Below are 27946 nucleotides of genomic sequence, written 5' to 3' on the forward strand. Positions count from 1 at the left end.
GCGGCCTGGCCGCCAGGTCGCCGGGGGTGCGGAGGACGCTGCCCAGGTAACGGGGAAGCGGCGGTGGCCGCCCTGAGGCGCAGCGAAGCTTCTCCCGCGCACCCCCCTGAGGGGCTTTAAATGGCACCGGGCCGGCCGCGCCTGCAGCTTCGCGGTTGCCTTGCGGCAGGGAGCGATGGGTCTGGGAAGGCCTCTAATGCCGGGGATTGTAACCCCCTGAACTGGTACAAAATATAATTTAGGCTTAGATTAGCCAGGCCTAGATTAGTTTTCCCACTCTAAAACGAGCATGTACTTAACTATCTTAGGACGCTGGGATGTTAGCATGTAACATGTTAATTGGCTGCGTTGTGTGCTCTTAAGCAGCTGAAAGATAAAGTTGCTTGTTAATGTTGACACAAGCCAGGTGTTTGAAGTCCAGCAAATGCCATTGTTAACTGTCTTCCTCAATAGAGTACAGTAACAATTAATAAATAACAGCCTCATTACTTAAATTGAGTAACGTGTTCACAAAACGTCGCAGCATGGATATCTCCTTTGAGCCTTGTTCAAGCTGTTACACAAACCCTACGTGAATGCACATACATGCAAGGACATGAGGGTAGGTTTGGTGTAATGGAAGCTTTGGAAACACACAAGTTTTTGAAAAGACCATTTTTTTAAAATGCTAGTATTTAAATGTCCAGAAAAAGGCTGTAAATCTTTAGAAGACACACACTGCTAAGTATCAAACATATCCCCCAAACTCTTTGTCTTATTATTTCCAGGTTCTCCTGCTAACTTGGGATTGAACACATAGAAAACATCAGTAGTTGGCATTGGTATCTGCTATCTATTTACTAGTAAGCAAAGAAGTTTCCAACTCTTTTGATATCAAAATTGTACTCTAATTTTACTTGATTTTAAAAAGTAGAATGTAGAACAATTGTGTTCAGAAATTTTTCTGACAAAGCTTTGCTTAACTCAGCAGTCATATATTTGGGGATTATGTAGCTGGTTTATGGTTTTAGCTCTCTTTTTAATATTTCTTTTTCAGGCAGAAGCTATTCAACAGACTGCAAGTAATATTACAACATTTGGTAAGAACAGCATCTTGTTTGACTGAGTTGGAAACATTTAGGACTCTTAACTCCCCTGAGACAGCCAGTACATGCAATTCTAATGTGTCTGCTCACAGTTGTTCTGAATGCCATCAGTTATTGCTCAGGCATAACGTAGCCCACGTCTTTGAACACTTTGTTACAAATTTCTATTACACTGTAAGTTAAAATTTAATTATTTTGGCCTTACCTACTTTTACAGTTAGTTTCCATGTTAGCTTCCGTATATTCCTTAAATATCATTCAACTGTGAGTTTGAAATCAATTGTGAAAATAGTGATTTGTTCTTTACTTTTAAAAGTTATTTACAGACAAAGCAATGTGTACATTTGATTTTGCAGTGTGAAACAGCCAGTAGGGACACATGGAACTGTCATTGTTATAATTGTTGCAGGTATTTTCAGAATGTCAAGTCTTAAAGAACCATGGTTTTGTGTTTTGTTGTTTGTTTTTTTAAAATGAACTCAAATGTCATTGTCAAAGAGTATGTGTCCCAAAAACTTGTCTGAGGTTTATTACTCTGAAGGACTCAAACATAAAGTGGTTTCAGGAAATGCAAGAAATCTTGAAGTACAGTGAGAAAGCCTTAGCATGCAATTCCAAAATGCATGTTTTATGATCTTAAATAGTGCGTTTTGAGAATATATTTTCATAAACATTCTTGTACGTATGTTACACAAGGTATCTAACTGATGACATTTGCTTTATTTATTTGTTTTTGCGTGTACAGAAAATGTCTAAGCATACAGATTCAACAGCTGAAGTGTTGTTGGAAAAGAGAGGAGGTGCAGGAATAATAACTTTGAATAGACCCAAGGCTCTCAATGCACTAAATCTTTCTATGATCCAACAAATTTATCCACAAATAAAGGTTAGTACCTCCACTTCTACCCATCCACTATACATACATTATCCAAAACCAATTTTAAGTCAGTCTGAGACTTCTTAGTGTACTGATTTAAAGAATGAAAGTCTGTGTGAGTGCATTGGCCAATGAGCTCAGACTTATAGGATGGGAAAGAACAGACAGTTTCAAGCAAGTTTGATATGTCTTCTCCTCTTTCTAAGAAACAAGCTGTCAGACAAAGTTAAATTTAGCATCTGGGTAGATAAGAGACACCCGTATTAAAACCAGGCCTGAATTAAAAGCAATCAGTGCTCAGAGTTTATATATTCCTTTTGGCAACATCTAGCTGGTCAGTCGGCATGCACAAATTCCGAACTATATGGTGGTGTTGCCTTTTGATTGGGTGCGTGTTTTGTGAGGAGGCTGCGTGGCTGAAATAAAGGCTACAAGTCATTAGGAAGCAAGGTACTGTCAGTGTCATTCCTTAAAGAACGCTATGGATTTACAGGCACTGTTTCTACAAGCTAGTGAAGTAATGTGAAATTTTAAGCATGCAAATAGTCCTTTTTAATTTGATGATATTATTTATCCTATGCACAAAGTCAAACTTAGTAGATACCAGTATTTGTTGGATGGCTGCCCGCCTTTTGGTATTTTGGTAGATGGCTGTGTTGCAAATTTATGCATTCTTTGAAGAACATTTAAAGAAAAAATACTTAATCTGTAGTGCTGAGTACCAGGCTTTATTTGAAGCACAACCTTAAAAGGTGGCATAATTTTAAGTACAGTTGCTGGTACACAGAAATGTCTTGTCCCTTTTTTATCTGGGTACACTTACTTGAATAAGCGATATATAAGCATAGTTTAAGGGGGGTGAGAAGCCCGTAAAAGGCATCTTTTTCTCAATATGGTTGCACTACTGCTGAAATCTTGTGCCAGTGTATTTAATTCAGGCCCCCCCCATAGTCTTTGTACCTCGCAAAACATCTGTGCGTGAATTGATCTGAGCCAGTCCTTGATTAGCATTGATTGCAGTCATTTTGACAAAATCCATCAACAATTTAAATGCTGTTTTCCTTGCCATGCGTCTTAGATTTACACAACTTTCATGATTTGGCCTGAAACACTGTTACTATATCTTCCATATTCCCAGCTTTCTGCCCCAGCATTGTGTTCCCATTGAGGTTTATGATGGGCCCTTTTTTAGGGAGTGCTACCCTTTTTCAGGGATTGGGAGCTCTGCATAGGCATTTTTCTGAAATATGCGAGGCAACTCTGCTGATCTCTGATGTCAAGATTGACTAGGACACAGGAGTGGCAGAAAGACATTTAGCTCTCAAACTTCAATTTAAGGCAAACTATTTTAAGTATGGTTTGATTTGCTCTTTGAAAGAGTCAAATAAGAATTATAGACGGTATACAGAGAAGATATTTTTTTGCACAGACTTCAATCTTACATGGAAATATTTACTACTTTTTAGACTTGGGAGCAAGATCCTGAAACTTTTCTAATAATTATAAAGGGAACTGGAGGAAAAGCTTTTTGTGCTGGGGGTGACATCAGAGGTAAGGACTGTAGTCGCTTAAATGTTTGACATATCTTTGCCAGTTATTACTTTGCCTTGATTTCCTTTATTTACTGTGACTCATGTAAACGGAGGCTTGCTACACAACAGTAAGAGAGATTAGTTGTGCTGACTTCTTATAAAACCTTGATGTGCAGATGTTATTTATTTGTCAGGAGACAGCTGTTGGAACGTTGTATAAAAGAGTAAAAACTGGGCTTTTTATGAATAACTGGTAATAGCAGGCAATCATTCCTGGGAAGAGAGGGTTCTCGTCTCTACTTTCTTCTTCCCAGATTTTCATTACTGACAGCTTCTTTACAAGAAATTTGAAGGGTCCTAATAGGTAGCTCTGTTACTACTGGATAATTTGTGTCTGATGTTTGAGATGGCTAGATACAGAGCTGACAATGGTGATGAATATATCTGTGATTATTTTGTAAGTATGAACTGTAGGAAGTCTCCAAACTGAAAATTAGCAGTTGTTTTAAATTTTAGGTAAACGAGCAACACAGGTTATTGTTAAATTATGCCCTGCTCTAATTGGCTTCTCATTTTTAGTATGCAGAGTCTTCAGTATAATCAGTTTTAAGTGGCTGTTTTATATATTGATATGAAATATCGCAAATGAGACTACCAGATGTTAGGAGGTGTTCCATAGCGTAGAAAATGGACTGCATTCTCACAAGAAGTATGTGACAAAGTCTCCAGCATAACAGAATTGACTCAAATTTGAAACTTTGCATTCAAATTTAAGTTTGAGCAAATTTTCTCAAATAAAATGAAGCAGGATTAAGTTGTTGTTTGCTGAAGGAAAAAACCTGTTACCATGTGATACTGATTTTTTTACTTGTTATTGTATTTTCTATTAAACTTATAGTTATCTTTAGAATTTTTATGTCTCTTAAGCCATCACAGATGCAGGAAAAGTTGGAGATAGACTGGCACAAGATTTCTTCAGAGAAGAATATATCCTGAACAATGCTATTGGTATGTTTAATAGCAAATTCTGAAGCAGTACAATTTTCATAATAGTGGCTTTGAATGTAAATTCAATTTCTCTCTTTGCTAGTCTATAAAAGACTGCAATAACATAATAGAAGTAGTAATTTTTTTTTTTTTACCAAGTTCAATGCAGCAGTGTAACATATCTCATTTTTATACCTCTCATGCAGGATTTGTTTCTTTTGTTTAAGCTATTATGATAGCTACCTTATCCCATCCCATTGTTCTGGGTAGTTGTATTTGTGCTATGGATGAATTAAGTCTTAGATGCAGACAGTGCAGTTCTGCACTAAGTATCATTGATCTACTTCAAAGAAGACCTGAGATGAAAGTAGATGCATGGAAAATCATTAATATTCAGTCAGAAAGCAGAAAATCAAATTATGTTAAAGCTTTCCATTTAAATAAACTGCATAAATGAGTACTCCAGCTAGGAGTTTACCTGCCTTAGTTTATTGCAAAGAACCTAGGAATATGTGGTCTTAAAATAACTAACAGCAAAGACACTGGGTAAAGTTTACTAGGGTAAAGGATATTAAGAAAGGATATTAATTCTTTAGGGTTAAAGTCGAGAGTTGAATGTTTTGGTGAGAAGAAACCTCTCCAAACATACTTTAATTGAAAACAGTTTGAGTTTTTAAACATTGTATCCAGTATTAGTCACTACAGGAGGAGAGGTAAACATGTTGTGTATCCACTTAGGTTGACAGAAGAGCACAGTTATTAGAGTAAGAGTAGTTTCTGAGAAGTTATTTTTACTTCGTTTGACAGAGTTTCCAGTTCTAGCATGTTTGTCACGTACCTTTCTTTCCTTCATCAAGAAAAATAGTTTAAGGTTTCATGTACTTGGGGAAAAACTAGTATTACCATGGCAGTTGGACTAGATGATCATTGTAGGTCCCTTCCAACTAACTATTGTAGTCTATTCAAATATTGCAAGGGTCCACACTTTAAAAGTTTTGTGTTTTTTTTTAAATTATTAGGGTGTTCTATGTCTATAATGCATGTAATTACAAAATCTAGATTTTTGATAACTTTGGTATGATTGTATTCATTTAAGACTAAGACCTGCCAAAAAGATTTATTTATATCTCATATCTTATATTTTACAACTTAAAAATACACAGGGAGCTGCTTTCACAGCATTTGCTATTGGAAAGGCATGCTTCTATAGAAATTTAATTCAAAGACTAGCATCTAGAGCCCATGCATTAGCTTATATGTTCATGTAAGAACAAAGTTAAAAATGCAATTCTGTTATATTTTCTAACTACTAATTTGAAGGATTGAACTGCCTTTTAAAATAATTCTTTTTTTAAACAAGGATCTATAGTTGTTGCAGAAAAGCTAGCAACATGGTTGCAGCGGATACCCCTATCAGCAATCTGACCTCAAAACACTGAATATGAGGCAGCAGTTTCATTCACAGTGAACTTCTGAATCTTTCCATGAATGGTAATTGAAAGCATCAGGTCTTTAGTTTCATGCCTCCTAAAGGCCCCAACAGATAAAGTTGATAGGTAAAACAGTGGTACTTTAGGACATTGTCATCTCGACCTGCCTGCACTACATTCAGCATTGTAACATGCAACAGAGTTGGCAAGACGGAGCATGTTTGCATTGCCGTAGTTTATAGTCACATTTTGGCTGAAACCTACCAATGCATCTGGCTTTGTAGTAAAGTACTGGAGTGCTGGTACACACTCTGTGCTGTTAATCCAGGCTGTGAGATGCGATGAAAGGGAAACTGTTGTGTTCCAACATTCTACAAAGCTATTTATAATAGCCAGATGTGGCTAAATTGTCAGGTACTCACATAGCAAACAACCTGACATTTGATGGCTGTATAATGTTCTCTTACAACACTCAGAATGCAGTAAGTCAGTAACTGGTGTTTCTTTTTATTGCTTAAGAATTACATGAAGTAGCTTCATTATAAGTTGATATTTTGCTGTTTAATTTACCATTTATTTTCTGTTGCTCTTGCTGAAGTAAGACTTGAGAAAATGTGTCATGTGTACAGTTAGACACAGGTCCACTCCTTTGAAAAAAAATGTACAATTTTTTTTTTTACATTTGTTACAGGCACTTGCAAGAAGCCATATGTGGCACTTATTGATGGCATTACAATGGGAGGGGTAAGTTAAGTACCTCGGTGTGATATCCGATATAATTTGTTTTAAAGTAATGTAATATTCTGTACTTGAGCTGAATGAAGTGCACGCATGGCATTTCAGACATTTCAATTCAATAACATTGTCATCTGAACCTTTGTCTCTTGCTTGTCAGGTACGATTGCTGCTCTTCTAGTGCTTCTGTGGTTCTTTCATAGCTAGTGCAACTGCTTTCTCTGAGGATCTGGCAATTGTGTTGAGAAAAAGAGCAGAATCCTGTCACTGTAAGAAACACCCCTCACAAAGGTTTTCGGAACACTGAAGTGTGAGTTTGTAGATCATACAAGAGCTGAGAAGAATTTTCCACTTGAAGTGTACTAAAAAAATAGAACTATATAAAAATACAATTAAAGGACAACTCTTTGAAAAATTGGAATAATATCATTCTAAGCTATACTTTAACAGACATTCATGAATTCTGTATTTTTCCAACAAGTAATCTGGAAATGCATCTCCCTTTTTCACCTCTGTAGTACTCCTAAAACATGAATTACAAGATCCCGATTCCTCCCCACCCCTGCCAAGGCCTTATTACTAAAGCAACATGGAGAATACTCCATCACATTGCTAGTTATACTCAGTGCTAATAATTGTTTCAGCAATTGTTGGCTCTGAACACTGTGAGTAGGTAGTTAAAAGGGCAATACCACGCTTTTCTACATGCTAAAATGCTATTCTCTTCAGTTTGACATCTGTTGGATATATTTGCATCATAGCAGGGAGTAGAATACAATAATCTTAAGTTATTTTGAACAATGAGTTTGACAGTGAAGTCTGTCTGCCATATTATCACTTAGATTTACATTACTTTCTTGCACGTCAATATGATATGGGTGTACAGTCTATTTAAATTAAGTTTGTCAAAGATAGGATGCAAGAAGTGGGACACTACATGATCCATCACCTGCCATGACTCTTCCCTTTCCATCTATCTTTGCACCTTTCATTTTGTCTGTTTTGGTTGTGTTGTTTTCAGCTTGTGATCGAGACATGCAATAGCTCTCTTCCCCTTTGCTTCTCTGCTACCGAGCCCCAAAGATCTCAGCTGGATGACCATTCCCCTCGCTCCCCCCCCAGTCTAGTGTACATAAATTGTTTCCAGCATAAAGGGGACTAGTCTTGTAGCTCTTCTTGCAGAAAAAGGTTTTTATTGAACATAAGAGACCTGAAGATTTGTGGATAAGAGATAGGGAGTCCATTTATTTTAAGGAGTTTTGAATAATAGCATGGATAGCTATGAAAGAGCAAAACTGCCCAGCAGCTGATGTCTTTTTAGAGGTCCTATAGATTGCTCATTATGATTGTGGCCTAAGCAGGAATAGAATTTTGTCCTTTGAAAGGAAAGTATTTTTTTGGACTGAAAAGAGCATAATGGAGTCAGACGATCCTGCATTACTAAGATTCTTTATTAGTTCCCTTTCTTTTAAGGAGCTTTTAAAAGACAGCAGTTAGTCTGAAACATTAGTTGGATACCCATATTTTAGTATAGGATACCCCAATTTCAGTGGGACCTTGACAGAGTCTAACCGCCATTAGAGTTTGAATGACAACTTACTTGCTTATCCTCAGTTTGGTGATACTAGTAGCAGTTACCTTCATTTGAGGGTAGGGGACTAGATTTTGATTGAGCAAGTATGCAACCTAACTTAGGGGAACAAGCAGGTAGGTCTCAAGTGCCACGCTACTTTTAAAATTTTTTTTTAACCTTGAGTGCTATTTAATTTGTGCTTGTTAATACAGCTGCAGTTTACTCTGAGATAATGTCCTTCCTACAGGAGCGCATGTTTTCATCAACACTTTGTTTTTCTTCCCCTCTCTCATTGGCAGTACATGGAAGTATCTACTGATAATTTAACAAAGGAGGTCAGCAGTAGTATTTCTCAACACTGATTAATTTTTGTGTATGTTTTGTGTTAGTTTTGAGTTGTCCTCTATGCTTTTCCTTTCAACCACCTCCTCTCTCTGTAAGATTTGTTTTGATTCCTCTCAGTGCTTACATAGGAAAAGTGCGTTAGCTCCCATCTTTCCCCCACCCTCTTCTCTCACCATTTTCAGCACTGTTTTCAGCACCCCATCACAACTGACCTTAACCAAACTTGAGGCTTGCAGCATCTGTTTTCTATTCTGGTGCAAATAGGTTCACTGCAGTAGGATTTTATAGATTAAAACCACTAGAAGAGCCCTTGAACTTGTCATGGTCATACTGTTATCTTGTTCTGCTTGCTGTATGGAAGTACTCTGTCCTACTGTAATCACTAGACCCGCATTCATACGAAGGAGTTACACTATTCATGGTATAATTAGATGGTTTGTTTTAAATCACTCAGATGCTAGGATCTATTTTTTTGACACAATCAGGTCATATTTCATCTATTTCATATGCTCAAGATCTGGCTATCTTAGTCCCTACAAGTCAGTGGGAGCTAGGAACATTTGTCAGTTACAAACTACAGTAAATGCCTTTAAAAAAATTTTACATTCAAGCCCTTGGCTTTAGAAGCAAGTAGTTTTAGCTTGGGCTTAAAAATCAAGGGACACCTCTTAAACACTGCAACTTCACTATAGACCATTTATCTATGAATGAAAATGGAAGCACATCAATCTCAACCTTGCTCAAAAAAGCAGCACTACGCACGTGGAGTGCTCTGTTGTTCTAATTTAAAATAAATTAAAAATCACACAGTGTATTAGAAACTCAGCTATTATGTGCTTAGATAGTAAAAGTTGCTACTGGTGCACAGATACCAGATTTGTGATGGTAAAACTTGGAATTGTATCCAAAAAATGAAATGGTTCCACTTCAGCATTGTTGGCTAGAGGCTGGTAGATGACTTTCTTCACAGCTTAATTAGCCAACAGATGGGGCTGTGGAGCTTGTTTTCTGCACCTTCTTGTCTATACTCCTGTAGTTCATCAAAAATTGATACTCAATATAAATGTATCTTTTCATCTTTTTGTACTTACTCAGAACAGTAGATTCAAGTGACAAGTATGTTTGATGAAGCAAAGATGACTGCATTTTACTAGAAAATAGTGAAACAAGTTATAAATACTACATGTACTGCTAAAGGGCGTATGCTGTTGAAAGACACACTGGGCACATACTCTCATGTTGCTAAAAACTATTATTCACATTATTTTAGTTGACTTCTAGCCATAGATTTTTATTTCCTTGAAATTAATTACCTGAACAGTAGACAAGAAATGCAAGAGTATTTAAATGTCCTTTTTTTTTTTTTAATATTATTGTCTGTAAAGGAGGTCCTAAACTTGACCTTCTTGGTTCTAGAAAAGTCCCAATCTTTTCCTGAGTTCTTTCGAGATGAATGGAAGTGTGCTTTATAAGCTCAGTCTAAATCTATGGTTTTAAATACGGCTTTGGCACAAAATATATTACAGTGTCAGATACTCTCTCTAACAGGCTAAAAGGATTAATAAAAATGTATTTTAAACATGTTTCAGAGCCAAATAAAGTACACTAGACAGATTTGAGTGGTGGCTTTCGGATTATTTGACTTAGAATTCAAGGTGAATATTTGACAGCAAAAAAACCCAACAAACCAGGGCATAGACTTTGGAAGTTAATGAATGTGGTCCAGGTCATTGGGCTAACTTTATGTAAAGTGTACTTAAAACTTTAGTGGCATATTGCCAAAGCAGAAGTACATCATTTTCAGGAGCCAAAGGCCATTGCTTTTAGTTTAGGGAGGAATCTGCAACAGCGTGTACAAAGCACCTTCTTCCTTAGTCATATTCTCACCATATTCTAGAGCATGCATGATTTAGAAACTTCCTGAGCTAGGCTTTATTTCAGAACCACAGTGCTAAATAACCATCAGTAATCATGCTTCTCTCTCTATTGATCTTGTATTTTTTGACATTAAGTAGGCTTGGTCTTCAGAAGGGCCTGTGGCAATTGGTTTCACAGTTCAGTTTTGTGCTTTATGAAAGGCAATTTGCTGTTGTTTCAGGCCTATCATCTAATATTATTGAATGCTTATGTGTTTAGTTGTTAATAAGACCAAAATAGGCCCTAAAATATCTATTTATTTATTTATTAATTGATGAGTAAAGACTGTTGCTCAAACATAGGAATTCTTGGCTTTGGACAATTAAATCCAGGATTTAATCCTTTAGTCTGACCTCTTACACAGTGTATTTGCTAAGTTTATTTTAGCAAGTTACGGATTTCATAGAATCATAGAATCATTAAGTTTGGAAAAGACCTCTAAGATCATCGAGTCCAACCGTCAACCCAACACCACCATGCCCACTAAACCATGTCCCTAAGCACCTCATCTACCCATCTTTTAAATACCTCCAGGGATGGTGACTCAACCACTTCCCTGGGCAGCCTGTTCCAATGTTTAACCACTCTTTCAGTAAAGAAATTTTTCCTCACGTCCAATCTAAACTTCCCCATTTATAAAGGTTATGCCATTATGTTACACTTCTTGCTTTAACAATTAATGCTTTGAGTTTTAGGATGAGAAAACATCTTCCTGTGGGGCAAGAAGATTTTAACTTGTATGGTAATGTGCAACACTTTCAGTACAGAAAGGGAGTTTGGTAGAGTTGCCAGCTCGCTTAAATCCTTTGCAAAGCCCTGTGCTTTGAGTTATTCTGAGACTCTTATTTTCTAATCTTCATGTTTAGGGAGAGTAATAGGAAGTTGGAACTTTAATATAGCTCGCAATTTAAAGAGATAAAGGTCACCCAATCTTACTTCCATCCCTGACTCCTCGGATTCTAGGACCCAGTTTGTGAGAGTGGTAACAGTACACAGTACTGGCTGCTTTATTCTCTCCCCAGTAGAGAAGGACCTTGGGTATACATACGGACTGTGAATATGAGAAGACAATCTGTTAATTGGGTCTTTTGGTTCATGAAGGGCTTTCCATTAGTTTTGTCAACACACCTAGCAGTACAGTTTTTTTAGGCAAGGGCTTTTACTTAAACTGAGAGTCTACATCTAAGTTACTTACATAGAGTATCTTTAAGATGACTATTAGACAGTAGAATTTTTTAAAGTACTGTTTGAGTCTGTGTTAGTCACTCAGGTAGTAATGTCAAATATGTTAAGCTTTAGACTGTACAGAGGTATAGAGCTGAGAGGAGCCTCAGGATTATTCTTTTGCACTTGAAGCAGGGTTAAATATGGCTAGATGATTGCTTAGCAGATTTTTGCCTAATGCATTCAGAACTCTCCAACAGCAGGAAAAGATATCCCACCCAAGTGCTTAGTTATTCTTTCAAGTTAAGATTCCCTAGTGTCTAACTGAAGTCTTTAGTATGTGTAATCAATATATTCCTCAGCTACAGCTCTAAGACCATTTCGAGATACTTCCTTTTGTTTGTCTGATCTCCAAAGTAAGATAATTTTGAATTCCGATCTCGCCCTTCAAAGTGTTTGCCTTCCCAAAAAGTAATCTGTAAATTATAGAAATCCTTGTTATTTCATTATCCAAGCAGATAATGAAAATATCAAATAAAACTTAATTAATGATTGGCTTCTGTATGACCTCAGCTAGGGTGCCCTCTCAGTTTGATTGCAAACTGCTGGTAACTCTTAACATAGTTTCAGATGATGGTGCCCTCCATTTCATAGTGATATCACCTAGGCTATGTTTCCCTAGTTTGTTTATGAGAGGAAACTATGCTGTGTACAGGGAACCATCAGAGGCATCGCAGTTCAAAACGTGAAGCTTTTTCAGAATGCTGCTTACTGAGTGACAACATCATTCTAATCAGGGGGTTATGTAGGGGTTCCAGAGAAACAGATGCAGCCAAATTCCTGAACCTACTCTATGGTTTGGAAATATTCCTCCTATTGTGCATCTGACCATGCTTCCCTTCTGGACTACAGATCAGACTTACTGCGTCTTTTTATGTTGCAGTAGAAGAGTGAACTGAGTACCTAATATTTAGTTTTACTTCTTTTTTGTGTCAGTGCCACTTCATTTGCAGCAAAAGATTCCAGAGGCTGACATTGTTAGAGGAATCTGACTTTCCTTGTAAATTGGTTCTCGGGACTCGATATGTAGGTCTTTGAGGCAGAAATTTGCGTAGTTGAAGTTTGCATCTTTCCTCTGTAATTGTTCTCTGTTGCATCATGTAAAGTCCATTTGTCTTAGTTAGGATTTAAGAAGAATTTGGCTTTTGGGGAAGGATGACATTTTAACCCTCTTCAGGAAACAGTGGAACACTTCTGTGTTTTAAGCTTTTACTCTGCTTTAATCAATAAAGGCTTGTCAAAATTTTAATTAATAATTTCATGGAGGGAGTTTGGAGTGTTTTATTTCAATTTTAGCCTGGCATATTTGTGAAATTTTACCTCACAACATTCTGAAAAGGTTTTATAATTATAAAAGTTTATTCAGTAATGCTTTGTATATTTCCAATGTTAACTCGTTGTAATAATGTTCTGAGATTTATGGGAAAGACTTAATAGAGATTTACATCAGATGTGTAATTTTTCTTGGTAGCAAAGTTCTTCAGTAGGTGAAAGTAAATGCCTGACATGCAAAATATTAGCTTAACTGCAAGTGCTAGTGAAATCAATCAGCAGTTTTTGAAAATAGTTTAAAAAAAAAAAATAGTCCCCTGTGCTCCTGTGTGTGTTTAGGGATGTTTGCTGCCAAAAAAAGCATGTTGGCATGTCACAATAGGAATTAGCCTACTTCCCATGGTTGTCCTCTGTGGAAAAAAACATACTCGCTTGTTTCTTAGCTGTTTGAGGTTCTTGTGTGGACTAAATACCTGAAAGCTGTGGAGGAGTTTGCTCCGAAGTTATCATATGAAGTTGTCGTCTTTTTTTGGGAACCGGTATTTCTAATAGAAATCATTCTCAATCACAGAAATAAGAATTATGTGAAAACAAGGCAGTTCCTAAAATGAAGGAATTTCTTAGAAGGAGAGGTGAAGTCAATTTTCAGGAGTATTTTTACACTTTGCACTGCTTGCATGTAATTTAAGCTGTAACATTTTTTTTCTAATGCTTATTTTAATAGAAAAAACATCTAAAAATTTTTCCAATTCAATATTCAAAATATCATCTGCATCTTGCATTTTTCTAAACTACTTAAATCAAAATGTTATCGAGGGGAAGGTGTTCAGTCAGTATTTTGTTTACTTAATATATTCGTTATTCATTAGCATGTCTTTATATTGCGTTATGTAACAGATTGCCTATATGAGTGCTCTGACAGATCTGGACCACATCATCAAAGAAATTGAGGGCTTAGATATACAGTACAAATTTAAGAGAGTTTACCAAGACTAGAAATGTAATTTACAGTGAACGCTTTCCAACAGCTAAATTCTTATGATGTTTTCTTGAACAATGTTGTTAGAGACTTGCTACAGGTACCGTGGGGATTCTACCAATATAGTTACAAATGTCTAAACTTACACTTTAGCAGGATTTGGTCAACAGTTCTTATTACTTTAATATTTCTTATCAAGTAAATTGGTAGTGATGTCATAAGCAGCTTGTACGTTATACATTTTAGTCAATAGAATTCCAGTACAGAAAGGAGCTGGAGTTGAGCAATAGCTGTCCTTATCCTGACCCATTTTCATCGAGATTGTGTGGCTGTAACTCTTTAGGAATGTTCCTTTCACTACCAACATATATGTAAAATTTCTGGCATATTTCTGCAAATAACATTTTTTTCCTTGTTTCTTCCAGAATATGTTTAAAGAAAATGAACATCAATGTTGAATTTAAATTACATAGTTGTAAAATGGAATTATTTGGTTTTTTGATTGCCTGATGTTCTGCCGTCAGGACTAAAGCAGCATAAGGAAAAACACACCTTTCTTACTGCTGCAGATAAAAAACACAAATAAAATTCTTTATTCCCAGGCTTCACGAGTTAGCCTCTGAGTTACAACTAGCTGGACTGCTGCAGTAGGTGGGAGGAGGAAAGGGAGGGAACATCTCAAAGATTCAGTGGTCCACAGCCTGAATCTGCCCTACTACCAAAACCAGTTCCCAGTGACGTAAAAGTAGAAAAGAAGGGTCTGCCCTCGCTCTCTGTGCCATTTGTGGGTATGGACATCTACGCAGACAGTCTTTCCTTCTGAGCAACTTGCCTGGTATTGCTATCTTCTCTTGCAGGCTAGTGAAACAAAATTATTGTGAACATAACACCTGATGTTTGCCTGTTCTTTTCCATAAAAAGTATTTAAATAAAAGTTGTGAGCCTGTATCTAAAACCAAAGTTAAAATCTTGTAAACCATTGCATATTGGCATTTCAATATGTTTAGCTGAAGTGACTGAAGCCTGAAAGAGGAAGGTGGGAAGTGTAAAGACAACCAACTGCTTTACTTCATCATGATCTCACTTGAACTATGAGCTGTTAATAGAGAATCTGCAGAAAAAGAAGCCAGACAAATATTATAGGCTGCAACAACTGCAGCTGCTACGTAAATGTTTACGTTAGGTGTCTTCTGATATTCCTCAGGCATATAAAATACAATGGGGGAGGAAGCTCCCCATTTTCTTCCACATTGTAATATGTCTTTCCATCTTTTTTATTTATTTGCTTTTAGGATGTGTGCATATAGCTTTTATACAGAGGTGTAGATAGCAGCATTTGAGGCTAACATTCAAAAACTAGGAAACATCAGAATTAACCATGTCTGTAAAATCTCACATTTTTTGCCCACTTGTGATACAATTTTTAATTAGAGGAATGTGCATTCATGAAGTGCACAGGTGGATATTGCTCACCGAACAAACAGCTATTCATTTGTTGTTTAATGTGTGGTGCAAACCTTATTGCAAACTATAGAAATTCTGCTTATTAGTTGTTCATATATGTATATACATACCATGCGCTTCAGGTGACTAACTGCAGCATATAAAAGTTCATGAAAAATTATTATTTTACATAGCACAGCTCTTCTATACTGCAAGGGACATTATTACCCCTTTAACCCTTTTTTACAGCTAGGAAACTGGAACTTAGAAATGTCAGTGCTGCTTGGGATTTCTCCTGATTCTTCTTTTTCTTCCTTTTTGTAAATATGTCATGCCTCTTGTCAGTCATCATGCTCTGAAATTTGAACGTCTTTGGTTTTGTTTTAATTTATGCTTTAAAATCTGCCCTGAAGTAAAAGTAATTGTTGTACTAAACCTAGATAAGCTGCTTTCCAATTCTCTCTCTTCCTCTCCCCCTCCTTCCGGAAACTCATGCATGGGTACCACATAGAAGCTTGTGGCCTGTTTTGTTGCCAATGCTTCAAAGTTGAAGGCAGTTTTACTGTAAAATAGAATACAGATTTTGCAAGTAGTTATTTGTTGTACTTTGAAACAAATCTTTGTGAGATTGACTTGTGTACCACTTAGCTTTTGTAATATAGGATGTTGAAAACAATGCTGAGGCAATACTAAGAAAAGATTCGCTCTTTGCTGATATTACAGTATATTTACCATCTGGCACATTGGTCTGCCTGCTAAGCTCCTGCGTATGATCCTAGGGACAAATGGTGCACTTCATTTTGTAGCTAATCGGACTATAATATCAGCAGCTTTTGACATCAACAAAAAATAACCACTGAATGTTCAATGATTTGCATGTGATGTTATTCCCCAAAGGGCTTATCGTAAAGCACTGTCTTGAAAACAAGTATTTTAAATTATGGGTCAGTACTGGTGCAGTAAGTAAAACTCCTCTCCCCTCCCTCTCCCAAATCTACGACTGAGTTGTTTAATGTACACTATGAAAAGGAATGGATGCTGCTATTTTACACCAAGAAAAGAAAGGCAGACTTCCTGAACGTACATTGTGCAGATGTTGGTATTATACAATCATACTGCACTTAGTATTTTAGAATGACGGAGTGTTTGCCTTCCTGAGCAATGTAATGGCATATAGATCACATCATAAATCAAACATCACTTGTCTACTCTGAGACTAAAGTTGAAGTTTTAAGCTGTACTTTCTAGATTATTTTTTTTCTGAAACCTGCGTATGTTTAAAGGAGGTTTTATTTGTGGCTTCATCGAAAGCTTTCCTACCCCTGCACTGTTGACTGTCATTGCAGAGATTTTCGCAGGCTTCTGCACAGATTTGTTCTTTCCATTTAACACCAGACTTTCTTGCTAAAAGTTCCACTATTTTTCTCTAATTCTAGGCCTTTATGTAGATGCCTAGTCTCATACTGAGAGTTATCTCATTATTTCCCTCTCCTTCTCTTTATTATAGATCAAGGAAAAAAGTTCTGAAGAGAATTATCTTTGCCTGCTTTTCCATCCTTTCATATTTCTGCTAATTTTTCCAGAAGAATTTGAATGCTCATTTTCTCCTTGAGTTAGTTTTAATCTGTCATACTTTTAAAGCATTTTTTCCTGAGAAATAGAACATCATTACAAAATCCCCTCAATTCACTCCTGTCATCCCAAATAACCGTGTCCCTGTTTAAATAAAATTCTGTTGTATGTGCTGGTCTTTAAGACACAAGAACTGTTTCTTCAGTTTTAAGAAAAAAAACCTAAAAACTTAGTTATGCATTGATGCAAGTTGCTGAAAGGGGTTCCCTCTCACTTGCCTGCCTTCCCTTCAGACGTTAAGATGTGGTGAGTTGGAAATACAGTTTTCTTGCAGTAGCTACATTTTTAGGTGATAGAGAGGGACTAAGAGACAGAGCTTGTCTTCCGGAATTTTAGAAATAATAAAAACCCCACACTTACTATCTTTTTCTGACATTGAATCGTTTAGGTTGGAAAAGACCTTTAAGATCATCAAGTCCAACCATTAACCTAGCACTGCCAAGTCCACCACTAAACCATGTCCCTAAGTGCCACATCTACATGTCTTTTAAATACCTCCAGGGATGGTGACTCAACCACTTCCCTGGGCAGCCTGTTCCAGTGCTTGACAACCCTTTCAGTGAAGAAATTTTTCCCAACATCCAAACTAAACCTCCCCTGGCACAACTTGAGGCCATTTCCTCTTGTCCCCTCTTGTCCTGTTGCTTGTTACTTGGGAGAAGAGACCGACATCCACCTCGCTACAACCTCCTTTCAGGTAGTTGTAGAGAGCAAGAAGGTCTCCCCTCAGCCTCCTTTTCTCCAGGCTAAACAACCCCAGTTGCCTCGGCCACTCCTCATAAGACTTGTTCTCCAGACCCTTCACCAGCTTCGTTGCCCTTCTCTGGACACGCTCTAGCACCTCAATGTCTTTCTTGTAGTGAGGGGCTCAAAACTGAACCAGTGCCAAGTACAGGGGGACAATCCCTTCCCTAGTCCTGCTGGCCATGCTATTTCTGATTCATACATGGCCAGTTATGTAAAGGGAAACACTGGGGAACAACATTGGGGAAAAAATGCTTTCAAATTTAACACGAGAAAAAGTTTCACTGGCTAGTAATTAATTACTGTTGCTGTAGGCTTTTCAGATCTAAGTCCTCTTACATCTCCTCTTTTCTTTCTGTTGCAGCAGAAGTCTTTGTGTCCATAAAAAATTCTGCTTCCTCTGACATGAAAGAGTATTTTTTAACAGATGTAGCTGACTCTTGTTGCCAGGAAGTTTTGTAGACTTACTAAATGTGAGTTTTAGAAAGTAATATACAGTAGTGAAAAAGAATCAAGGAAAACATTCTTAATTCTGGAAATAAGTTATTTCAGAAAATTCTGAGTAATCAGAAGCAATTCTTGGAGTTTTTATGTTTGCGTCATGGTTGTCAAGTCACAATGTTCTGTAGGCCAGACTGGACCATGAGATGAGATCAAACTGTTCAACCTGCTGCTTTTTGCCTTGGAGAAGCCAACAGACATGGAAAGGGAGGACATGAAACTGCAGGCACTCAATCCCTGCTGCGGAGGCATTCATTTAACTGCCACTGCAGCTTCTGTATGGTCCACCAGGTGGGATCACAACACTAGTATGGGTGCTCACCATCAGAAGCCCGGATCAGTCCCTGCAGATTATGCAGGGGAAAAAATATGGCTGTTGCAGACAACTACCCTAATAAAAACAGTTTGAAATCATTGATAAGTTTTGGCTGGTAGTAGAAAAATCAAAACAGGGATTTTAAGAATTGAATCTAAATCTCTTGATAAAGGACACTCATTTTAGCAGCATTGGTGCACAGAATGGCCTATATTTTTTTTTCCAAGTTCCACTGTAAGAAGAACCTGACCTACATGGTTACTGTTAATGTAGTTGGATCAAATTTGTTTCAATAATTAGAGGGCAGGAGAACAAGTAATGCTGGTAGTTCATCATATCAGATATTCAGAAACTTTTTTTTTTTTTAATATTATGTTTGAATCTATGGTGAAGATACAAGTATACTTTTGAAAACACATGACTGGAATGGGCTGTGTCACTGGTTTGTGCCACAAAGCATCAGAGTATTCATCAAATATTGGTCATTAATCATAGCACAAGCTTTCTTGCATTTTTGGCACTAGGCTGTAAGGAAAATACTTAAGAGGGAAACATCAGATATTATTACAGATAATGTATCTCCAGTCAGCTCATTGTGCTTCTGTATGTCTGTAGAAATTTGACTGAGAATCTCTAATACATAATCAGTATGTGGAAATTAATATTTTATATTTAAATTATATTACATTAATATTCTGTGTTTTAAAATACCACACTAAATGATTGAAAAGTTCACAGAAAGCACTGTTTAATGATATTTTTTAAATACTTGTATAAAGTTGATTTATATGTCATCAACCAAAGAAAGCAATATTCTTAGTCCAGATTGATCTGTTATGCTGCATTGCTCTGGTTCACTAAGTCATCTACAGATAAAAATGGATTATACTCTTTGCAGTGGTCCATAATATTAATGATGAATGAAGATTAATTTTGATTCAGTTTAAGATTTGCTGTGTCTGGATGCAGGGGGTAATGCTCTTACATCAGTGATTTTTGATCTAACATAGCTATAAGCTCCTGCTGCTTCCTGAATCAATTCTACTTGCTTACTTTGCCAACTAATGCTTTTGAAAACATTTTTGCTGCACCGTGGCTATTGTTACACATCTGCATTCAGATATATTTGCCCTTTGTTGTGTTATGCTCAGTTGGTTTGTTGATTGCCACATTTCTTTTGTGGTTCTAGCCCTAGCAGGAACTGTATTCTCATGCAGTTAAAAATAAGTGTAATCATTGGATATGAACTGTTACAATAGGACTTTCACTGCAGACAATATTAACATTGGTATTATCATAAAATTGTTTACTTAAACAGCTAAAAATTTTTATCAGCCTAGTGAAGATTATACAAGCAACATTCCTGAAGGTCTTTTCTGTTTGTATTTCTTTTATTCTGTTGCTTATGCTTTCCTAGGCAGTGATTCCTTTACAGTCTGATTTAGGTTATTTAGTAAACAGACAAGTGTGATTTATGGTTTTCCTGTGACACAGATCTACTTTTCTGTATGTGAACAAATGTTTACGTATGGCATTCAAGAAGGGCATATTTATTTTGCTCTGTATGATTCTCTGTTGTGGTGGCCCTCAATTTCTTAATAACTTCCCTAGATGTGATGAGTTCTCCAATTTACTAATATGGGTCATTCTCAATTTAAGATAATACAGCCTCTTGGCTACAACTGAACTTCTAAGATTTATAGTAGCTGTATTCCATTTCTCTATCAGTAATTTGCACCTTGTTTTTCATTAGAAAAATACTTTTAATAAGGTTCTGTATTCATCATGAGAAAAAAAAAAAGGAAATCAATGATAAATTTTCTATACACAGTCACATAATGACTTTTGAAATATGGCACTGAGTAGGAAATGATGTGTATGGGAAGTAAAATTCACATACTCTACTGGCTTTTTCAGAAGCTTGTTGATGAATTCAGACCGAACTGCCTATAATATTATGTGTGTCCTTGAGGTGCACTGAGTCAAATAGTTGAGTTGTAACACACTGTTTTTAAGATTAGTATCTTAATATCCATGTAGTAATAAATCTGTAATTTGTAACCAAACATCTTTGTAGCCAATCTATATCCAGTAATACATTGTCAGACCACCATTTCTGCTCAATTCATATATAAACTCTACAGAACGTTTGTTTAAATTGATTGCTTGTTAATTTCTTAACTCCTTAATTTCTAGTCTCATTCTTTAAGTATCCTTTACAAAATTCAATCATTCAGCTGTCAGTGGGAAAAAAAGTTTCATGCCAGTAGTAAGATTAACTATCTGGATTAAAAAACAAGCCTGATTCACCATAGGAATCTATTATCTTGGAAAAGTCTGAAGGAAGACATTAGCTTTAGTATATATTTGAAGATCATGAAAGGTAGGACTCTGACAGTGCAGGATATAGTGTATTTTAATAAAGACACTATAGCGTCAAGGCTTGTTTGTGTAAATGCTGGGACTACTTGCTGAAGTGAACACAGCCCAACTGCAGATATTTTAATAGTGTGAAGGGCCTCCTAGGTGGGACTCCAGCTGTGTAAGATTTCAGTTAAATTAAAAAAAAAATAATTACAAAATCCAGACATGGAGGAGGAATGCGTTTAGACTTCTGTCTGGAAGAGTTTGTTCTTTACACAGGATACTATTAAACTAATAAGCATCTGTCCTCTGTATTAGATGGAGAAGGTTAAACGCATGCAGTGAATGTGTTAAAATAACCGTTTGGGAAGTTGCAAATAAACACATGAAAGCATACGATCACCAGTTTAATAAATTACTGGGATTTGTACCCTCAAAGCATTAACTCATTTTTCTCTCCTAATTTTATCTTAATGTTGGATTATTTAGAAATTATCTTCAAAGAAGTAAGGACATATTTGCACTATTTTCCTTATAATGGGTAAGAAGAAAATACAGGTTTAGTCTTTTAAATATACATCTGAAATTAAGCTCTTATCTATACTATAAAACTTGAAAGCTATCTAGAAAACAAATCCAATTATGGCTTAAGCACTTGAGAAAGTGAAACCTGATTTAATTACTTCTTTCAAAAGAAAATTGCCTCTTTCAACTTTTTATTATTAAAACTCTATAGTTATTTTTATCACTATAAAAAAGAACAAGCTTAGAAGAGAAGCTCTCTTCATGGAGTTCACGCTCTAGTCTTTGTTACTTAATACTCAAACTGAAAATTTGAGTCCTTATACAAACTTACAATTGTCTAGAAAATAAGCCAGAAAAAATGCTTTATGGTAAATAGTATTTGTATTCTTAGATACGGAATTAGAAAAAAATAATTTAAGCATTAGAAAGAGCAAAATGGGTATGCTTTTTTTTTAATTTCATTGTCTTTATAAAAAGGTTGCCATTATTGCTGAACGAGCATAAAAGTAACAGCAGAAATATTGTGCTTTCTCTTGCTGTAGGAACGGCTTTACCCAATGCAGTGAAAATATGCTGTTATAATATAAAAAAAAGTTGGAAGTGATGAAGTCACATTTCCATTTCATTTAAGAGTTCTAGAGCTGTTTTAGGAGTGAATATAGCTTTACACATAGCTTTGCATTTGCAAGAGAACTAAACATAGGGCCATTGCCCTTGCTGCTGCTCAGAGGAGATCTACAGCCTCTGACCAGTCCTCAAGTAAAAGGGCTGAAGGACAGATAAGAGATGAGACATAAGATTGTACCCTATGCAATAAGATTCAGATATTTGCTCAAATCCCATTTGCCTCCTTGAAACAGCAGTACTTCATGTGTGTAGTATTTGGCTTAGTCTCTGGATATAAAATCAAGTATGATAACCAATTACCTTAAGTATCCGTTTCTCAGGAAATTAGACTGGAATCTTAAAAACTTCATACATCTATATTAAAACCCGAGACTGGCAAATACTCATTTTACAGAAAAAACTTGGAAGATATTTTCAAATTTAGTCGTGTATCACCCTAATGGAATAAGCAGTAACAATTAATTTCTTGCTGGGCAGAATTGTAAGAGAGGCCAGGGAAGAACACATGAGAATGGTGTGAGGAAATTGATGTAATTTTTATTAAATTGAGATAACTTTTTAAAATTTTAATGTAAAACCCACCCAAAGATCTCTGTAGATAAGTGAAATGAGAAGATGTTCTACTATGTTCTACTCTCTCCTTAAAAGCCTATCAAATATATAATGCTGGTCCAAGCAAGTATCACCCAATTAATCCCACTGTTTTTGATGGAAAGTATGAAATACTGTAAAGACATTTGTGAAGACTAGTAGCCTTAGTTGGGTAAAGTGTCATTTTTCTACTATCTAAACAATTAGAAATGTTGCTTAAAAATCTATTACATCTTCATTAGACACTGACTTCTTTTGGCCAATGATACTTAAGATACCTTAGTTTTAATAGAAAAATTGGATGGATAGGAGGACTAAGCAAAGGGAAGTTTAACAGTGAGGAAAGGAAGTAAGCTGAAAGTGGAAAGGAAGAGAGAAAATATTTGTATGAGGAAACTTCCTGTGAAATATTTGGTAGAGAGTTTTGTCTCCAGGTAAGATCTGACGCACATTTCTGTTGACACGTATCATGTAGATAAGCTTTGAGAAGTGAGACTCCTTTACCCATGTGTTGTGGTTGGGCCCAGTAATCCAAATATTCCTGGATTACTTCAAGTATTATTACTAAACAATAGTAATTTTTTCAGATAACCATTTCTCTTTAGATTTGTCAGTTTGCCTATTGAACATTTCTCTATATTAAATTAATTTTGTGTGAACTGAAAAGATATCTTTTTCGGGGGCCTTGCTGCTGCTCACTGCCTAAACCAGAAACTATGTGATAGACAACACCAGGAGCTCTTCTGCTCTTAAGGGAAGTGTCTCATCAGGAAGGACTGCTAAAGAAGAGGGCTAGATACTTAGAAATGTGGATTCTATTTCTGACTTGGAGCACAAAAGTCCCCAGGTTAAATAAGCGAGTTTCTAACAGCATACTTTAAATTTTAATCAACAATGCTGAAGGCTTTGGCTGCTTAAAATACTTCTGTTTTGATAAAGAAAGGTAATTATCACATGATAAGAATAGTTAATTATTATTTCTTTTAAAAGTAGTATAATTACAACTTTGTGCAATTCATGTATATTCCAAAAGTATTGGCGTTTTTTTTGTTGGTCGTTTGAAGTATGTGCAAAAATAATAAATGGGGTTACATTAGCAAAAGGATGTCAACTCCCTTAGTAGTCTGATGGAGAAAATGGGGTCTCTTGTTTCTGTTGTTGTTGTCACGAGTTTTTGAAGTTAATCTCTGTATGACTCATCAATCTTTCAAAGCATGGAATGCTATTTCAGCCAAATCATAAAGGTAATATGATGCTTTCTTAGTGTTTGGACGGTAAAAGGCCTTTTAATATTTTGTTGAGATGTGCATGGTAAATCTAATATTATTTAATTGTAGAGCAAAGCAAGAGCTGTGTTGCATAGGATTATGGTTATGATTATTTTTACCGGTAATTTTATAACTGTGTCCTTTGTTTGTGCTCCATGCATAGGGAGTTGGCCTCTCAGTCCATGGACATTTCCGAGTTGCTACAGAAAAGACACTTTTCGCAATGCCAGAAACAGCAATAGGTAAGTATTTTAACAGCTTATCACATGTGAATGTGTTTAAAGTTACACTGTGTGCGTAATCAGGATGAAATGTCTTTGACTGAAAGCAGTGGCGGTAATGAAAGAATTTTAAAAAGGAATTGGAGATGTCCATAAGTGAAAAGTATTTTCTATGAAATTAATAGAAACTTACCTTTATTCTGGGAGGTTGATCATTGAGGTTCTTAACCTGGGGTTTACTCTTTAGACTGACACAAAGACCATCAGGATACAATTTTTTAAAAATGGAAGTAGATCTGAGGAACTAAGTCTTTGCTACAGATGTAGGCAGATGAAGTCTGAAGATCCCAGTGCAAGTATGTCAACTTTACACGTGGAACTCAGTATGAGTCAAACTGGCTGTACTACAAGCTGATCTGCAATGTTAATGAGACAGATTTTTAAATTCCAGCTTTTCTTGTAGATTATTAATACAGACCCATGACAGTTGTGCACAGATTGTGTGCAGGCGAGATCACAATGTCTTTTTTTTTTTTTAAATAGCAACATGTACCTTGTGTTTTCTAATGTTTGATCCTACAGCTTCTTTGTCAACTCTGAGATGTACAAAAGAAAATGTTGTGTCTCAGAGCTATGTGAAGATGGTGGTACGGCTCAAGAGAAGTCAGTTAGATTAAAGTGAACCCGCCTGTGAAATCACTCATGTTTCCCTTCAAGACAATCCTGGCACCAACAGGGTATCCACATTGAGCCTATTATTGTCTGGCATATATACTCCATTAATGCTTTCATCAGTGTCCAAGTCCCTTCTCCCTGCTTATGAACAGTGCCCAAAATGTATAACCTATCCCGCATTTCTCTCCTGCAAAATTTCTAGTTTCTACATCTTTCCAAAGCAAGGCAGCTGAAGGATGATTGCAATTGTTCTTATCTTTATGTTCTCAAGCAGGAGAATGAGGCTAGCCTGTAATATGTGGCCCTGTTGAACACATTTATTCAGAATAGAGAACCTTATCTGGTGGTTAAACAGCTTAAATGGTACCAGACATGGTGCTATTAGCTTCTCTCTTAGTTTCACCTCAAAGAATTAGTTGTAAGGAGTAGTGACCATTATTTTCTTAAAAGAATTTCCAAACAGTTACATAATGTTAAAACTAAGAAATAATGTAAAAAAAAAAAATCAGGACTCAGTTCTGAAAAGAGAATAAGAGCTATAATAGTCTGCTTCTGTTGAGAATATTTTAAGTACATTAATGTCATTACAACTAAAGTTAAAATGCATGCTTAGCTAATGATTGGATTTTTGTAGTGGCCCCCTGTTAGTAATGCTTAAAAGGTCTAGCATTTTTCATATTTTTAAAGGGTGTCTTACACATATTATCTATTGTTTATTGCTATCCAGCCTATATGAAACATTTCACAAGACTTATTCTGAAATTCTTAAAATATTAAATGAGCTGTGAGTGTCAAGTCAAACAAAACATAATAAACCCCCCAAATATAAGCAAGCTCATTATCATTCTAACTCCTGAAAAAAATATTAGAGCAACTCCTGCTAGCTGATGTCATGTAATTTTTCTGAACAAGTAAGTTTGGGATGAGAAAACACAACCCTATTGCAGCCCTCCAAATATTTTTCTCTGCTGAAGGAAACTTAGTAAACCAAATATCTCAAGCATTAATACAACATGAATTTACTAAACTCCTGAAGTTCATAATCAGGTGTTGTACAAGAAAACCATTTGAAAGAAACAATTTTAAATTTTTTTTTTTTTTTAAACTAAACAGAGAGGTTTTTTGGCATATAAAGTTATTCTAATAATAAAGATACCTTCTTCGCTTTCTTCTTCAAAGGTAAAGACATGAGTAGTCTTATATGAACAAAAATGATGTACTTTACATACATTTCTGGTGCTGACAAGGACTTAAACAGAAATAGACTGTGAAGACATGGAACAGCTTAGAACTTGCTTAGGAAAGAAAGTAATTAAAACTCTTTTAGGATCAATTAGAAGTAAAACCACTGAAATCTGTTTGGATTTAAGGGCTTAGCTGTTTTGATCTCTGTGGTGTATGTTTAAAATGTCTAGCTGTCTAAATATTGTATTAATTGATTTTTTCATATGTTCACTTATTTCAGTAGGCATTACGCCTTTTCTGTGAAATGAAAACAGTGTTCATTCAGCTGCTACATTTTCACACAATTATTCTGCATTTATACACCACCATAAATAAAAGGATATAGATAGATGTGCCACTTTGCAAATAGAAATAAAAGGCAGTTCTAGATTGTAGGAGTTTGAAACTGACATAGATAAGATAAAGCACTGGAAAGCAGCTTAGGTGTAGGAGGGTGTGGAAAAACCACTGGTGGGAAGAACAAACGATGAAAGTATATTGTAAGAAGCGGGCTTTAAGGTGATGTGATAATAATAGTGGACACTTTCTTGTATATATAAGAATTTTACTTGTATATAGTAAAAGTCATTTACTAATAAGTCTCCAACCACCTCCGCAAGATAAGGTAGGAGGGTAGTAGCACTACCTTTATCGTATGCTTGGCGACTGCAGAGTTTCACAGTTGGGATTACAGTGAAGCGTGTTGCATCTGTCTCAGAGCACAGACTGCAAGTCAGCTTTACAGGCATAGGCTTTTAGCCGGGTCAGCCCAGCAGACATTCAGTTCTTCTCTTATTTAAGTAGGGATTTGAGAAATAATTGGTAAACGCTATCAAAAAGAAAAAAAAAGTATATGGAATACATTAAGAGAAACCCAGTAGCAAGCAGAAACATATGGGAGCATTATTGAGACAATTAAGAGGAATATGCAGACAGGGAGAAGAGGAGTAAAATTATAAGAAGAAAGGAAGATGGGGACCTCAAAAAAGATACAATAGAAGCTATAGCGGACTACATTTATGCAACCAAGTAAGTTTAAAGTGGATTAGTTACACCTTCGCTAATCCTGTTTGTAAATTCCTTAATAATTAAAGGAACCTTCATTCAGTTTAGTTTTATTTGCCTCTAAAGTGATTTACGCTAATCAACTTCACAGTTTATTTAGAACTAGTTTCCCTGTGTATGGCCATGTGGAAGGGCCCTGTAAATCCCAACAGGAAGATGGCGTTTCCTCTGGAAACTTACTGGAGCGTGGGGAGAATAGTACTTCAGCACTGGTATTTTAATTACAGCAAAAAGGAAAAGGTTGTTGCTGTTGCAGTCCTGGTGGATGGGGAGAATGATGTAATTGCCTTTTTGCTTTGGAGGGCATTTGTAAGAGAAGTTTCGTTTTGAAATGAGGGATTTTTTTGCAGTAGTACGATATCCAAGGGGAGACAGATGAATAGAAACATAAAACTAAGTGACAGTCTTGGCATCAACGTTATAGATACGATGGCTCAAACTGAGAAGGTAAACTGCAGAGTAGACTATTCAGAATGTGCCTGAATCTCACCAGCCTTGTTGCCCTTCTCTGGACTCGTTCCAACACCTCAACGTCCTTCTTGTAGTGAGGGGCCCAAAACTGAACACAGTATTCGAGGTGCAGCCTCACCAGTGCCGAGTACAGGGGCACGATCACTTCCCTGCTCCTGCTGGCCACACTAGTTCTGATACAGGCCAGGATGCCATTGGCCTTCTTGGCCGCCTGGGCACACTGCTGGCTCATGTTCAGCTGGCTGTTGACCAACACCCCCAGGTCCTTTTCCGCCAGGCAGCTTTCCAGCCACTCTTCCCCAAGCCTGTAGCGCTGCATGGGG

The 27946-nt window shown here is 36.4% G+C and overlaps 1 protein-coding gene across 1 annotated transcript in view; it reads left to right on the plus strand.

Moving 5' to 3' along the window:
- Window positions 1-2: 2 nt before the first annotated feature.
- The window catches only part of HIBCH (3-hydroxyisobutyryl-CoA hydrolase), a gene marked incomplete at its 5' end in the record, with an annotated part of 50715 nt that continues 22771 nt past the window's right edge, over window positions 3-27946 (plus strand). Inside the window, 7 exons of the mRNA XM_009334214.1 lie at window positions 3-46; window positions 1037-1079; window positions 1831-1971; window positions 3429-3513; window positions 4422-4502; window positions 6603-6655; window positions 24131-24209. Of these exons, the coding sequence (XP_009332489.1) occupies window positions 3-46; window positions 1037-1079; window positions 1831-1971; window positions 3429-3513; window positions 4422-4502; window positions 6603-6655; window positions 24131-24209 (526 nt within the window). The remainder of the gene's footprint in view (window positions 47-1036; window positions 1080-1830; window positions 1972-3428; window positions 3514-4421; window positions 4503-6602; window positions 6656-24130; window positions 24210-27946) is intronic.

This window comes from Pygoscelis adeliae, unplaced genomic scaffold (genome assembly GCF_000699105.1).
Source record: "Pygoscelis adeliae isolate BGI_AS28 unplaced genomic scaffold, ASM69910v1 Scaffold251, whole genome shotgun sequence".
NCBI lineage: Eukaryota > Metazoa > Chordata > Aves > Sphenisciformes > Spheniscidae > Pygoscelis > Pygoscelis adeliae.